We start from the raw sequence: 15,902 nt of genomic DNA, 5'->3' as shown, positions 1-15,902 counted from the left end.
AATTCACTAGGCAATTCAGAGGTTTTTTGATCATTCCAAAAGCCTAGTCTCTGTAGTCCTTAATAGTGAGTAAGCTCACATGGTTAATGAGAACTTTCATTCATGGTGAATGTGTGAAAATATCTTGTTGGTCTTTGGGAGATATGTGTAAACAGTGTATCCAATATATTTCCATTTTACAGTTTAGCAATTTGCATCTCCCAATCTCTTGTTTTGTGTGTAAATATACATGTACAAATATATTTAAAAAGGTAAACCTACATTTAGCTTTTTCACTAGTTTCCAAGTTTAAAACATTATATTGATATGAGCGTATGTTTGTTTTCTCTGCTTAACCAGTCGGCATTCTGACTATTTTGTCGGTTTTGAGCCATTTTCCTCATCTTGCGAAGAGCAATTATGGCATTATTTGAGCTTGTGTATTTCCATTGAGATGAAGTGCAGAAAACAAGTGATTAATTTTGCATGATATATAAAGCCTCTAGGGTTATATGACTGTTTCTGGGCCAGCACCATTGATTGAGGAAAGTGTGCCATTACCGCACTGTACCTTCTTGTTTCTATGTATGGATGTACATGCCATTTAATGGTGGCCTTGACACAGTGCATGACCAGTGGACAATCACTGTAAAAAAAAAAATGTTTGCATTTATACGGATCTCTAAAGATGGACTTCAGTGAAAAAGTCCTCCCGGGCTCTTTAAATCTTTAAAGGTTTGGCCACCCTGGTGGTTGTTTTTGTGCATGGTTGTACATTTTATGGTATCAACATAATTGGTGCCTTTATTTTTGCATTACTGGTTTAAGCCTTTGGTTTGTCCCTTAACAAACCACACCATAAATAATTAAATCAAAACTATTTGTGAGACACTGGTATTCATGTTGGACCTCTCAGGTTCACAAAGGTTACTATTGATACTGGGCCTTGTAGTGTTGCCAGTCAAGAATGGGACACCCCTTACAAAACAGTTATTTAGTATATTGGCAATTTGGGGTGGGGGGAGGGAGATGTCGGTGATGTGCTTGGGAGCTCAGACTTATAGCAGTGTCAATCAAATTTTAATTGTTATTTTACTAATGTTAAAATTCTACATGTATATTTAAGTAATTTATAATTTTTTTTTAAATATTTTATTGTAATTATATGTATATAACTTCATTCTAAGTGTATTTTAATAGTAATATATGTACTTACGGTATATTAATATTAAAATACACTACGTATGACTTGACATATATGATGTATGTATATGTATTTTACATTTTTAATACACTTTTTTTTTTTTAATACACACTACCCAACAGCCCAGACAGTCCCCCCTGCTGGCAGATCACTCTTTGAGAGCGATCACATGGCCCCCGTGGGCCTGATTTGCCGTGGGAGGGCTGCCTGGGCTGTCCTCCCTAAGAGGATCGCAGCGTAGGGAAGTACCGTGGAGCTCCTGGGGGCTTAAGCAGTTACAGCGTTCTATGCCACCGCAACAGCTTTAAAGCCCATTATAATGGGGACGGCATAGAACGCCGTAACGACGTTAAGGGGTTAACTTGCTGTAGAATTTGTATTATCTTCTGCTCTGTCAATTTAACTTTTATCACACACAGGAGGTTTCTAGGTCTAGAAGGCTATTAACAGTGCTGCATTTAAGACATTCTAAATTAAGCTGACTGTGCAATAAAGACATTTTAAACATTGGATCTCACTTTACTGGAAATGTTAGGAAGGATGTGTAAGTCACATGCAGGAAGGTGTGCCTAGGGCTGTATAAGCAAAAGTGACATAACTCCTAAATCGCAGATAATTGTGCAATAAAAGATAGCAGTAGTAAGATCTATACACCGCAAATGCTTCATTAAGCTAAAGTTGTTTTGTTGACTAGTGTCCCTTTTAAGTTTAAAATATTCTATTTGTTCACTTAGCAGTAGGTGAATTGCATTGTTTGGCGAATATTTTTTTCTGCATCCAAATTTAAAATCTGTACTTTAAATGCACTTTATTATTTTGGCAAAAAAAATCATGCACTCTAGACACAATTCTGAGATGCTGCCTGGTTAGATATGAAGATCAGGAACAGCAGTAACAAATCTATGTACCACTGCACAAATAAGCTAGTGAAACATTTTTAATAAAATCCTTAGCGCACCAAAAAAGTAAAAAGTGAAAATGCACTCACACTGTCTAGATCAGGGATGGGCAACCTTTGCAGATGTTTTGGATTACACCTCCCATGATGCTTTGCCAATATTCTTGCTGTAAGAGCATTGTGGGAGATGTAGTCCACATCTGGAATGCCACAGGTTGCCTATCCCTGGTCTGGTTCCCATGCAACAGAAATATCTATTATGAGGAGGGTATATACATACAGGCTTTGCGACAAATGCCCACTTTATTATCTTAGAGGTCTCTGGAATTTTGTTCCAGAACAAATTAACTGACCAGTTGCTGGCACGTGACATACAAGATTTGGTTGTCTTTATAATATATAATATTTTTTGACCATGTGAAAATGGCAGAATTCCAACCATTTTTATGTATTGTACAGCTTTGTATTTTACAACACAAAGCTATGATAGTGTGGGAGACTGCCTTTTTTTTTATACAGTCTATTCCTAATTGGATGCCATTTTATGCAACCTTATACCTACTATGGAATGGAGCTACCGTATATACTCGAGTATAAGCCGACCCGAATATAAGCCGAGGCCCCTAATTTTATCCCAAAAAACTGGGAAAACTTATTGACTCGAGTATAAGACTAGGGTGGGAAATGCAGCAGCTACTGGTAAATTTCTAAATAAAATTAGATCCTAAAAAAAATATATTAATTGAATATTTATTTACAGTGTGTGTATAATGAATGCAGTGTGTGCTTATGTGTGTGTGTATGAGTGCAGCATGTGTGTATGAGTGCAGTGTGTGCATGAATGCAGTGTGTGTGTGTGTATGAATGCAGTGTGTGAATGCAGTGTGTGCAGGGCCGGTGCAAGGATATTTGCCGCCGTAGGCAAAAAATTTTTTGCCGCCCCCTCCCCCCCCCATATGTCCTGACTTCCCCTCCTCCTCCCTCAGTGGTCCTTACCTCCCCACCCCCGTGTTCCTTCACTCCCCCCCCCCCCCCAGTGGTCCTGACTCACCCCTCCCCTAGTGGTCCTTACCCTCCCCTCCCCTAGTGGTCCTTACTTCCCCCTCCCCTCCCATAGTGGTCCTTATCCCACCCCCTACCTCTCATAGTGGTCCATATACCCCCCTCCCTCCCATAGTGGTCCTTATACCCCCCTCCCTCCCATAGTGGTCCTTATACCCCCCTCCCTCCCATAGTGGTCCTTATCCCACCCCCTCCCATAGTGGTCCTTATACCCCCCCTCCCTCCCATAGTGGTCCTTATACCCCCCCTCCCTCCCATAGTGGTCCTTATCCCCCCCCTCCCTCCCATAGTGGTCCTTATACCCCCCCTCCCTCCCATAGTGGTCCTTATACCCCCCTCCCTCCAATAGTGGTCCTTATCCCCCCCTCCCTCCCATAGTGGTCCTTATACCCCCCCTCCCTCCCATAGTGGTCCTTATCCCCCCCTCCCTCCAATAGTGGTCCTTATCCCCCCCTCCCTCCCATAGTGGTCCTTATACCCCCCCCTCCCTCCCATAGTGGTCCTTATACCCCCCTCCCTCCAATAGTGGTCCTTATACCCCCCCCCTCCCTCCCATAGTGGTCCTTATACCCCCCCCCTCCAATAGTGGTCCTTATACCCCCCCCTCCCTCCCATAGTGGTCCTTATACCCCCCCCCCCTCCAATAGTGGTCCTTATACCCCCCCCTCCCATAGTGGTCCTTATACCCCCCCTCCCTCCCATAGTGGTCCTTATACCCCCCTCCCTCCCATAGTGGTCCTTATCCCCCCCTCCCATAGTGGTCCTTATCCCCCCCCTCCCTCCCATAGTGGTCCTTATACCCCCCCCCCCCTCCCATAGTGGTCCTTATACCCCCTTTTTTTTTTATTAATTTTTTTTTTATTATTTTTTTTATTTATTTTGTATTTTATTTATATATTTTTTTTTTCGTCCCCCCTCCCTGCTTGATATATGGCAGGGAGGGGGGCTCTCCTTCCCTGGTGGTCCAGTGGCAGTTCAGTGGGGGGGAGAGGGGGGCTGGCAGAGCTGTACTTGCCTCTCCTGCAGCTCCTGTCAGCTCTCTCCTCCTCTGCGCCGTCCGTTCTGCTCTTCTGTCAGCTCCCAGTGTAAATCTCGCGAGAGCCGCGGCTCTCGCGAGATTTACACTGGGAGCTGACCGAGGTGCTGAACGGACGGCGCAGAGGAGGAGAGAGCTGACAGGAGCTGCAGGAGAGGTAAGTACAGCTCTGCCAGCCCCCCTCTCCCCCGGTCTGTATTATGGCAATGCAAATTGCCATAATACAGACCTTGACTCGAGTATAAGCCGAGTTGGGGTTTTTCAGCCCAAAAAATGGGCTGAAAAACTCGGCTTATACTCGAGTATATACGGTAAATAGGATCATTTTAACCTCTTATTGTTAGAATAATAGGAATCCTATCCTATTACAACTCCCTCCATACATGCACAGGTAAGATGTCAGGCACATTTATAGGAGTAAAATGACAGTCCTAAGGTTGAGTCAAACTGCATGGAGAGCACTGGAGTCGGAACTGGTTAGCGTTGCACTCTAAAATTGTAACACACACCCCCACACCACACCACACCAAAATCTTGAAAATTGCATAAATCATATGATGCATTGTTGGTTGTGGTGATTAACTTAACTTCAAATTGTTCTTTCTTTGCAGGAAGGTGCATCTGCCAGGAAGACACAGACACCAGCTGTCCAGCCTGTGCCTCGTCCTGGTAATTGCATTTTTTAAAGATTTATTTCTCCTCTGTCCATCATGTGTGGTTGTGTGGGGATATTCTGCAACCTGTATATGCTGGAAAACATCTTGCTACCCTTGACCTTAAAAGGAGTGCAAAAGTGTATTCCTAATGTTTCCTTGTCCCTAATTAGATGGGTATTCTCCCCCCTCTAATAATAACCCCTTCTGTCTCTTACCTGGGTCCAGCGCCAATGTCCCTTGGTGCTGGTTCACCTCCGCCCACGCTTTATGCCCGCTGGCAGAGGAGACCTAATGCGCATGCGCGGCAAGAATTAGAATTTGTAGTTTGTGTTCTTAAGAATTTACACCTGTCATTGTGCATCTAAGCACTGCAGTAAGTTTAAGAGTTTTTGTCGTTTCCGGATATACTGCATTCAGCATATAGCGGCTTATAAATATGGCAAACCACAGGTGATTGGTAATTCAAAAGAGAGAACCTTATTCGCGATAAGACAAGTAAAAGTAACACTAATTTTCTTAAAATGCTACAGCTCTGCAACAATATTTTTCCCTGTACATCCCACATCCCTCACTACAATATCATTCTGCTGTCCTGTATCTGATCTTGGTAGAAAGTCTCCCAGGACTCAAAGCCTGTGTAATCTGAATTCTAAATGCTTAATTTAGCACAAACACTTTCTGCTCGGTTAACAGTAGATGTAGGAAATCTAATGGTCTCTTATTGATGAAAGCAAACTGCACATGGATAAATTGCCTTAAATCATTGGTTCTTAAACCCTTTGAGTTCCAGAACTGTACCAGTTCAATGTGAATTATTAGTCCAGGCATAAGCACTACCAATGTCAAAGAATTAAGTATTATCCAATTCTGCTTTATTGTGAATAATTCCAATACCTGCACCCTAAAATTTATATTGCCCACTGCATTAATTCCACACAGATAATCTGTCTTCAATTTATAGACTAAAGAGAAAGGTAATAGAAGGGGAAATGTCACTGGCAAACAAGAACTCTTGACTTTTAATTCTTCCTGCAACATATTTAATAAATAAGGAATATCCAGAACAGGACTCATTAGCATTAAAACACATTATCTGATTTTTTTTTTGTAATACTTTTCTGCACATACACACTCTGGAATGCAATGTTTTCATATCTCCCAACATTTTATTCCTTGATCCAAATCTACTTTTGCTTGAGTAAAAACCTGCAGTTTGACAAACAGTGGAGCTTTTTAGTCAAGCTCCATGTCCTTTGTCATTGGATGTCAAGTCAATACTCCCATCCATCCAGCTTTACATCACTTCCAACAGTGGTACATCACAAACCCTTAATGTTGACCCTTGAGCAATTGGTCAACTGCAGTCTGTGTAAGCACTGGGCATGTGTATGAATTCATGCACACACTTAGGGAAGGGTAAAGTACTTTTTTCCCCAGACGTCTACACTGTAAGATGATGGCGGCATAAAAGAACCTAAAGCAGGACCAACATATCGATAAATAGGGTAAGTTGCCCTCGGTATAAAAAGGTTTGGGGTGTGGGAGGTAGATTGTTGGAAGCAAGAGAAAGGAACCCCCCAGCTGGCAACAGAGTGAAACTATAATTTACAGAGCTCATTTAAGGATTCATTTGCTAAACCAGCAGCCGTGGAGAACTAATGGAATCATACGTTTTAGAACAGTGTTAAAGAAAAATAAAACAAATTCAGACTTATTAAAATTTTAATTTGACCTAAAGTGCGCAGTTTACAGAATTATACACAATATTAGTGGGTAAACACTAGAGTTCTGCTTTATAGTTGTGTTACTCCATGGGGTGGTACTGATTTGTCATCTTTTCAGCCACATTTATTCATTTTTCCGATATTTGTTAATAGCCCATAATGAAAACAGAGTTGCCAAGATATCAGTATTTCTTTGAAACTGGGTGTATTTCTAAGTAAAACCTTTTTTCCAGGCTAGGTTGCAGTATTTAATCTGGCCTTCGTTTTTGTTGGCTGCTCTAAACACGTAGTTGGGTTAGGTATTTAAAGCAGATACACTGCTATATCTTCTAAGAAATGACAGGACTGTCATGTTTTTTTTTTTCCTTCATACTGTTTACCCAAGCACACTTAGACAGTATTCATTTAAAGGTCACATATCTTCTGTAAGTGGTACTAGTAATGAAGATCTCTAATAACATTCGTTGGATTTATAGCAGATGCGGCCAAATGTTGGACAACACCCACATTAACTCTAACATATACACTGGGCATAATTATATTTTATTATACATTGTGACTTTTTTGCGTGCGTTTTTTTTTTTTTTTTTTTTAATTTTAAACTTTTTTTTTCACTGCCGTCTCCCCCTCCCCAAACTTTCGTAAAGCTAAAAAAAATTGTTTCGTTTTTTTTTTTTGCAATGTGCGGCAAAATAATAAATGGCATGCTAGTGTCTTTTACTGCAATGAGAAAGGAATGTGTTCACTTGAAACTAGTGGAGGATACTTAGATCTAGTTGGTTTCGGTGGCAATAACCTTTACTCTGAAAACAGTGACTGTCACTGATCAAATCACATCTGCCTTTAGACTGGTAGCCTCAAGTTCTGTGAAGTGGAAAACATTTTCCAGCAGCTGAAGAAATTTAAGGGGTAAAGGATATTAAAACTAGGTTCTCCAAATCAGAGACACTTGGTCAAAACCCACATTGAAGGCTGGCAGAGCATCATAGGAGCAGCTGGGGTATACAGTTTAGCTCAAACCCATGAAACAGGCACTTGCAGAACCGCAGAAGCTCAAGAGTAGATTTTCACTATTCAAGTAAATTTTCCTGGTAGGTGCTAACTCCTTTGGTCTCACTCCTTTCCTCTCCTGTGTAAATACTTAAAAGAAAAAAAAAAACACCAACTGTGCATTAGCTTAAAGGAACACTCCAGACATCTAAAGCTCTTTAGCTTGCTGTTATTTTGGGTAGGGGATATGCCCTATTCAATATTTTTTGTTCCTGTTTATCTGAATGTTCAGGATAAGATCTCTTAAGGATAAACATTCCTGCATATTCTAGTAAACTGTGATTTTTCTACGCCATATAGGTGTTCTTGTAGGTGAGATGTGGCATGTAGGAAATTGCCATCTGATCACATTTTGTACACCATGGCAGTTATTATACCCACTTCCAGATCCCCATGCAGGGTTTAGCCAATATATTCAATGGACATCTCTTGGATAACCTACCGTGTGTACATTTAATATTGTAAAATGCAAAAAAAGAAACACACCCCTTAACCTAATTAATGCCACCCTTCCAAACAAAAATCTCCAATAAATAAATGACAGTAGCTGAAGAAATTCAAGGGGTAAGATTTTTAAAACCAGCTATTCAATAAACTGAATTTTTGTGACGTAAATATAAATGAAAAAACAGGCAATTGGATGTTTGCCTCTTGCCATTAAGATTTTTTTTCTGAAAACTTGGAATTTAGTGAATAACCCTAAATGTGTCCCTCTGTATGGATTAATATAGTCACACTGATTTGATGACTATTGCTGTTTAAGAACAATTCCTGTTCTGCACTGCCAGAGATATACCATTTGGTCCCTCTTTAAGAGAACATGACAGCTGTAATTTTATTTGTTAGTGTCCTGGACAGTATTTTACATTGAACTGTGTAAGAAGTGGTTATCAGCCCTTGAAAGGTCACACTGCCTGCCTGACTTGTCTCACTGTTGTGGAACTACGGGAATAGATTTGAAAATGACAGACTAAACTATGATAAGATACTGTAACTCAACAACCTGCCACAAACTGCTCTTCTGTTGAATCATCTACGTCACAGCAGGCTCTCTGACTTATGGGACCTTGCCTAGAATATACAATGCAGTTACATGGATTGTATTTTTATTATTTTCCTCCACAATTTTTGTATAGGGTTATAAAACCATATGTTTATAATCCACTTTATTTTTGCGACCAGAAATTTAATAAAGCCATCTGTTTTAAAAACCCTACCCTTCTGAGTTGGCTGTAATGCCCTGCTGTGTGATAGGTGAACGGGAATATTTAAGTCCCTAACATTCAGAAAGTGGTGTGCAAGGTAGTCAAAGTTTGAGAAGACTGTATTTTGCTTTGATTATTTTTTATTTTTTTTTTATTTTAGTTTCTCAAGCAAGGCCTCCTCCAAACCAGAAAAAAGGTAAGTCATCAAAAGATTAAGTATGATCCTTTTTATTTTAAATTTTTATATATACTCCAATTTATTTTACATCTTTATTGTTTTCAGGATCACGTACTCCGATTATTATTATACCTGCAGCTACCACCTCTCTAATAACCATGCTGAATGCAAAAGACCTTCTGCAGGACCTGAAGTGAGTACATAATTTATAAAACATCCCTACTCCTCCTGTTGAGTAGAGGCACAATACATTTATGCCCTTTATTAGGGGATCAACTGCTTATCGGTCTGGCAGATATTATAGGCCGATATTCTGTATTTTCAGCAATATCGGTGTTGGCCAATAAAGATACCTATATTGCAGATAATGCAAACCAGGGCCACCATCAGTGTCCTGGGGGGCCCAGCACACTTATTTAATTTCCTTCAGTTCCCTTGTCTAACTCTTGCGAGTCCCGCGGCCATCAGAGCATTGCCACGGATTACAAGAGTTAGACAGGGGAGCTGTTTGGACCCCCAGGGGATGCCCTATCCACCCTCCCTGGCCAGGCAAGACTAAATGTAAAAAAAAATAAAATTAAAATAAATATAAAAATGCCCCACCCCCACAATTTTACACACATTACATACCTGCACAAATGATCAGCGCACACTTTGCATTCATTTTACACACACTACACAAGCACACACATTTTTATTGAAAACATAAAACATTCTGACTGGCATGTATATTTTGTGCATTTACTTTAATAAAAAATACATTTGCAAAAAATAAATAAAAAAAACGTGTAGTTAACAGTAGTAGATTTGTGTAGAAATGTATTTTTTAAAATGGTAAATGTGCAGAATATCGGTGTATAGGTAAATTTTTATTCTATGTATGTATTTTAACTTTGTTTTTTCTTTGCTTTGTACTGTTCCAGATTTTCAGATTGTGTAAATTATACAGTGGGCTAATTCTGCATTGTGTGTAAAAGCTTATCATTTTCTTTGTAAGATTAGTACGCCAAATGCAAAAAGGATGTAGCAGTTTTATTCTGCAACTAAACCTTTTATGCTCTTACTGAGGGATTTTTAGTCTTGCCAACCAGGACAGAACAGGGAATGCTTTTTTGTTGGTCCGAATGTGAAAATAAATGTTATGTATCTTGTAGCTAAATTCCCTATTTTTTTTTCAGAGGCATGTGTTTTAGAGACACTGCACATTAAACTGCTAAAATTCCAAGAATGATACATTTTGATTTCCATTTTTTTCTTTATATATCCACATTTCCAAAGATTCTGTTTCTCAAGCTCTCCACTACTAAATTGTTTCAGGTAGAGCATTTGAGCATTAGTGTTTTGATAGCTAATAGTATTTCAAAGTTTACTGTGGTGTTGGTGGATCTTTTAGGTCTTTTTAGGTTATCCCTGTTGATTGTGTATTTTTTAATTAGTATAAGAGTAATAATTACAAATAACAAAACTTTGTTCTTCAATTCAAATGAACTACACCATCTGGAGTTTTGCAGTATTTAATTACATTTTGTTTCTGTTTGCATGACATACTATAGGACTTCTGTAATTGAACCTTAGCAGCAGCAGATGAACCGTAAATGCGAAAATAAATATTTAAATAGTGTGAAGAACTGTATATGAATATTATTGACCGTTCAATAAACAAAGCTGAGGAAGCGACCTTTTCCATACACTTGCATTTTATGTGTAATACATAATGGATCTAGAATAAAATAATTTTAAGCTGTCGTGGGCAGTCAGAACAGATTCTGTAATCATTTAAAGGATTATAGCTTGAGGTTCATGCCAACAGGAAATCTGAATCTGTTTCTTTTATCCTACTTTTTTGTAAAATGTGATTTTATTTAAAAAAATTTTTTTTTTTTTTTTTAAATATAGATTTACAAAGAATAGTAAATTACATTTTCTGAGCCACTTTTGGCATATTGAAGACACTCAGAATATTTACAACACAAACTATTTTGAACGCATGTTTCACCAAAATCTTTTCACACTTGATTTTCTTCTATTAAGATTTCTCCTACATAAGTGAACGTTTATAAAATTTTATTTGCAAATCATAACATTTTGAATAGTTTTAGTATATGGTGTATTTACACTTGTTAACTTATGGTCAGCTGGTTCTTTTCACTTGTTCCTAAAAGCACTGTTTTAAGAAGTAAGTATTGTTATACACTCAAGAGTTTCATCACACAATATAATGGCCTTTACTGCCTCTGATTCACTAAGTGGAAGTCTTCAAATTATGTGAAGTTGTTAAAGAATTAATTTTTATTGACCAGTGTTCTTTACCCATTTATTTTTAAATCTGTTTGTATTCCTCCCCCTTTATTTGTCAATTTTAGTTAAATTCCCGAGTAATTTTTTATTTATTTTTTTTGTCCAATGACACATCCATTGGACTGAAGTCTTCTTTTAGTTTGGAAGATATGTTGTCTGTCGATTGCTCATGCAATATGGTGCAAAATTTTTTTTTATTTCCTTTTTTTTTTTAAGATTTGTTCCCTCAGATGAAAAAAAGAGACAGGGATGCCAGAGAGAAAATGAAACTTTAATTCAAAGAAGAAAGGATCAAATGCAGCCTGGCGGTACAAACATCAGTGTTACGGTCCCATACAGAGTTGTAGACCAGCCCCTAAAGCTCTTACCACAAGACTGGTATGTTTTCCACCAATGGGCCAAATTGCATAACTCTTCGGCATATTGTCTCATTTATTCTTGAAACATAATTGTTTTAATATACCTTATGTAGATAATGCATTTTCAATTTTAAAAATTAGTTTTAAAAAATTTAATTAATGACCTCTTGGTTTTCGAAACTGCTGCAGTTACACAGACAAGTTTGACCATTGTTAGAGATTCTTCCTGGTTTGGGAGAGAGTTATCCAATCTGAAACCCTGGCCATTCTGATCTACGGCGATAGTTCTTATAGATGTGTATGTCTGACACCGTTCCACTTGTTATGTGTGGTGAGCATAATTACCGAATAAGCTCATAGCAGCCAAACCATAATTGCTATAAGTTTATACACAACCCCTTTGTCAGGAACTGTCTACACAACTTGGGCTTAAATCAATTTGTAAACTGTTAAACCAATTAAGTTTAATGGACACTATAGTCACCAGAACTACAGCTTATTGTATTTGTTCTGGTGAGTATAATCATTCCCTTCAGGCTTTTTGCTGTAAACACCACTTTTTAAATGGGAAATGCAGTGTTTACATTACAGCCTAGTGATGAACTTCACTGGCCACTCCTCAGATGGCTGCTAGAGGTGCTTGCTTTGGCAGTACTGCAGAGTAAGCAGCACTGCGATTCAGTGTCTCCAGCCTCTGCATGCAGACAATTAACTTTCCTCATAAAGATGCATTGATTCAATTCATCTGAGAAGATGCGATTGGCCAAAGCTGTGTTTGACTTGTGCTGGCTTTGCCCCTGATCTGCCTCCTTCACAGTCTCAGCCAATCCTTTGGGAAGCAGACAGAGGCAGTTCAGGGGTAGAAGCAGCAGCATCAGACTTCAATACAAGTAAGAGTTTACTATATTGAGGGATGCCAGGGGGGCTAGATGGTGCTTTTAACACTATTGGGTCAGGAATAGACCTTTTTGTTCCTGAACCTATAGTGTTCCTTTAAGGTAATGCCCAGGACATCCAGGCACTAACTATATTGATATGAAGTATATATGGTGCTCAGTGTATAAAGTTTCAAATAATATCCTATTGTCCTGTTCTATAGATATAGTTGTGTAATATTGGCATTTGGCTTACAAATTTTTTTTTCAACGGTCAGTCAATTCTTTGGCATAGACTCTATGCCGAAGAATTGATTTATAATAGTTTGAAAGACTTCCCACAATACCTCACTCACGCATCACATGTTTCCTCACACGCTTTTCTGCTCAGAGACTACAAACATTTGCACACGCGAACACCCCACTCTCGCAAAAAAGTGCATCTTTCCCCCAAATGTGTTGGTACGAAAACTGTTTGTTGTTGTGGTTAACATTATGCTATATCTTGAATTACTGCATAACAAAACAAAAGTGCTCAGTTTACACACATTAAATGCAACCAGTATGACAGTGTATCAACACACACTGTTATTTAAATAAATGTTACAAAGCCTAGGTTATAAATGGCAACAAAAATTAAAAAGCAAAAGCCTTATATAGACTAGCTAAATAGAAATAAGACTTCATGGTTGCTAACTAAAAAAATGTAAGGCAAAATAGAAGGCTTAATGCTGCCAGACACCCAGATGGGGTAACTATAGGATACTCCATAAATCCCCCCAAACCGCAAGCAGAGTTCCCTCCAATTGTGTCCACATAACTACTTGTCTAAAGTACAAACTATTCTAACTAACTACATAACAAAACAAAAATGTGCTGTTTACACATGCCATTACCTATGTTATGTTTACCTTGACTGCGCTTGGTAATGCAGGCATCATTGTATTTTTCCGCACATCAAAATATGTCCTTCTGCTGTCCATCTGTAGCAACCAGAGTACATGTGCTGTACACATTGGCAAATAGTGCAAACATTTTTCAAAACCATTACAAAGGGCATTTGGCTTCCTCAAAATTATTTAAATGTAGGAAATAGAATTTTAATGAGTTGATACGGAGAAGCTTGTGTGTATGTATGTTTATGTGAATACATACAAATACATAAAAACATCCATCCATTCAAACACGTAGTCACATAGTTGGAAAATTTAGTATTAAAATGTCAAGTCTGAGATGGCAAAACTGCAGGGGCTGGTGCTGTAGATCTGAGCATTCTAATTTGAGATATTGCTGCAGGCCACCTGGTGCCTCTTGATTCAAAGATTTCCTCTGCATCTGTCCACTTCTTACTGTAACATATATTACTGATAACCTTGCGAGCGAGCACTTGCTTATAACAAGGACATTGATTTGTAACAGGCCTATAACCCACTGATTTTTATTTATTTAAATATGTCATGCAGATTTCAAATTTAAACATGTTAAGACATTAAAGCAATGGCTAGACCCTTCTTCATTATAATGGAAATTGTATAAAAACTGATTCATAATTGCCCTTTATTGTTAATATGAAGACTGTGTAGTTGCTGACTTTGTATTCAGATTATTCTAAATGTCTCTCTGGGCAGATAGTTACAGTGCCCCAACTGCCTTTGCCTTTCTGTGATTGAACAGCAATATCTTATTGCTCAGAAGTATCTGCAAAAACTTGGGCTGGAAATCTAAAGTGACAGTGATGTTTGGGCTGATTTGCATATTTCACCTGACACTGGGTGTTTTATCAAAGTATAATCTTTCAGAGCTGCTGTGCATAGGGCATGTTTTAAGGTTTTAAAGGGATGGGTACATTGAATTTCTTTGCTTCTTACACAAGCAGAAATCTTACCCAACCCAGGTGAAGATTTTTTTTTCACCGCTTTATCTCCTCTGCATGTACTTATAGGTTGCACATCACTACTCCCTAGTTTAGGCAAAAATCTCCTTGCTTGCTCTGAAAGTTTAATATGTCAATGAACTTTGCTTGTTCATGCATGTATAACTCAAGAGTAAAGTATTCAAGGGACACTATAGGCACTCAGACCACTTCATCTAATTGAAGTGGTCTGGGTGCAGTTTTCCCATAACCCTTAAATGTAAAACATTACTGTTTTAGAGACACCTCAAAGTTTACATTGCAATGTTACGACTGCCTGCTAGTGGCGGCCACCAGCACCTCTTGCATTTACACAATTAACCTCTGTAAAACGACACTGGACGTCCTTAAGCTTTGCATGAGGTCATCCAGCGTCTTCAAATTCAGCGTAGGAAAGCATTGAATGTGTTTTCCTACACTGAAAGGCCACTGCTTTTGTTGTGCATGCACATTAGGTTCACGGATCGCCGTGAAAGAAAATTGGGAAAAAAGGAACACTATAGTGTTAGGAATACAACTTTTTGTATTCTGAACACTAGTGTTCCTTTAACCCCTTAAGGACCAAACTTCTGGAATAAAAGGGAATCATGACATGTCACACACGTCATGTGTCCTTAAGGGGTTAAGGCATAGCCTACATGTTCAACATTTAAGTATTTGTCCCGACAAATCACTGCTACTCCTGTTCCTTTCCTCTCTGCCTGTGAAGAATAGTGATGGGCTGAGTGTCAGTTTAACAAAGTAATGAAGATTGGAGTGTTCATGTAGGAGATAATGGCCTCCATGTCTTAAATTGGCATTTAAATCTTGTTTTGTTCTATGGGGCCCACTAAACTGGGAATTGTGGCAAATTGACAAGGGAATTGCAAAGGCTAGATCAAAATTTTCGAGGCCTTGAAATATTCTTGAATCTAGACATTTTCCCCTAAAACATGTAATTTAATCACATGACGGGAGGCTTCATATTTTGCTTAAGTCTTTACTTAAGCTCCACTGTTTTTTCCTTATTTAGAAATAAACAATAAGAGACAAAGTAACAGGTGTTTAAGAATTGCTCGACCAATGCATAAGTAGTTTGGGAATCAACTCTTCCTGCAATGTGCAATAAATGCAAATGCACCAGGTCCTTGGTTCATAATTATATCTGTAGAATTCCTTCCACAGGTCTTGTTTTTGTGTTTTTAACCAGGTCTTTTGTTATATCGATCAATCTGTTCAGTCCTTGGCTTAAGACCTATACGTTGAGTCTGTAGATTACACTGTGGCATGTTTCAGTTTAATAGTTTTGAGAGTCCACCCAACCGCTCTTGATAATCTGAGCAGATAATATGGCTATTTAAATCAGTCTCTATTTATAATCTCATAGCCCACTGTGGTTTGTTGTTTTTTAAAAAATTATAATTCTATATTTTAATTTTTTTAGCACCTTGTATATTATTTTGTAAACCGGTTTTATTGCGTAGTGA

At 38.5% G+C, this 15,902-nt stretch overlaps 1 protein-coding gene across 1 annotated transcript in view; it reads left to right on the top strand.

Annotated features, from left to right (window-relative positions):
* Window positions 1-15,902, top strand: part of CDC73 (cell division cycle 73) — a 70,278-nt gene that overhangs the window by 41,757 nt on the left and 12,619 nt on the right. Inside the window, exons 11-14 of the mRNA XM_063426197.1 lie at window positions 4,791-4,848; window positions 8,975-9,010; window positions 9,098-9,185; window positions 11,507-11,668. Of these exons, the coding sequence (XP_063282267.1) occupies window positions 4,791-4,848; window positions 8,975-9,010; window positions 9,098-9,185; window positions 11,507-11,668 (344 nt within the window). The remainder of the gene's footprint in view (window positions 1-4,790; window positions 4,849-8,974; window positions 9,011-9,097; window positions 9,186-11,506; window positions 11,669-15,902) is intronic.

The sequence above is a fragment of the Pelobates fuscus genome, chromosome 7, assembly GCF_036172605.1.
Source record: "Pelobates fuscus isolate aPelFus1 chromosome 7, aPelFus1.pri, whole genome shotgun sequence".
Lineage (NCBI taxonomy): Eukaryota > Metazoa > Chordata > Amphibia > Anura > Pelobatidae > Pelobates > Pelobates fuscus.
This window is presented reverse-complemented; position numbering and strand designations above follow the sequence as displayed.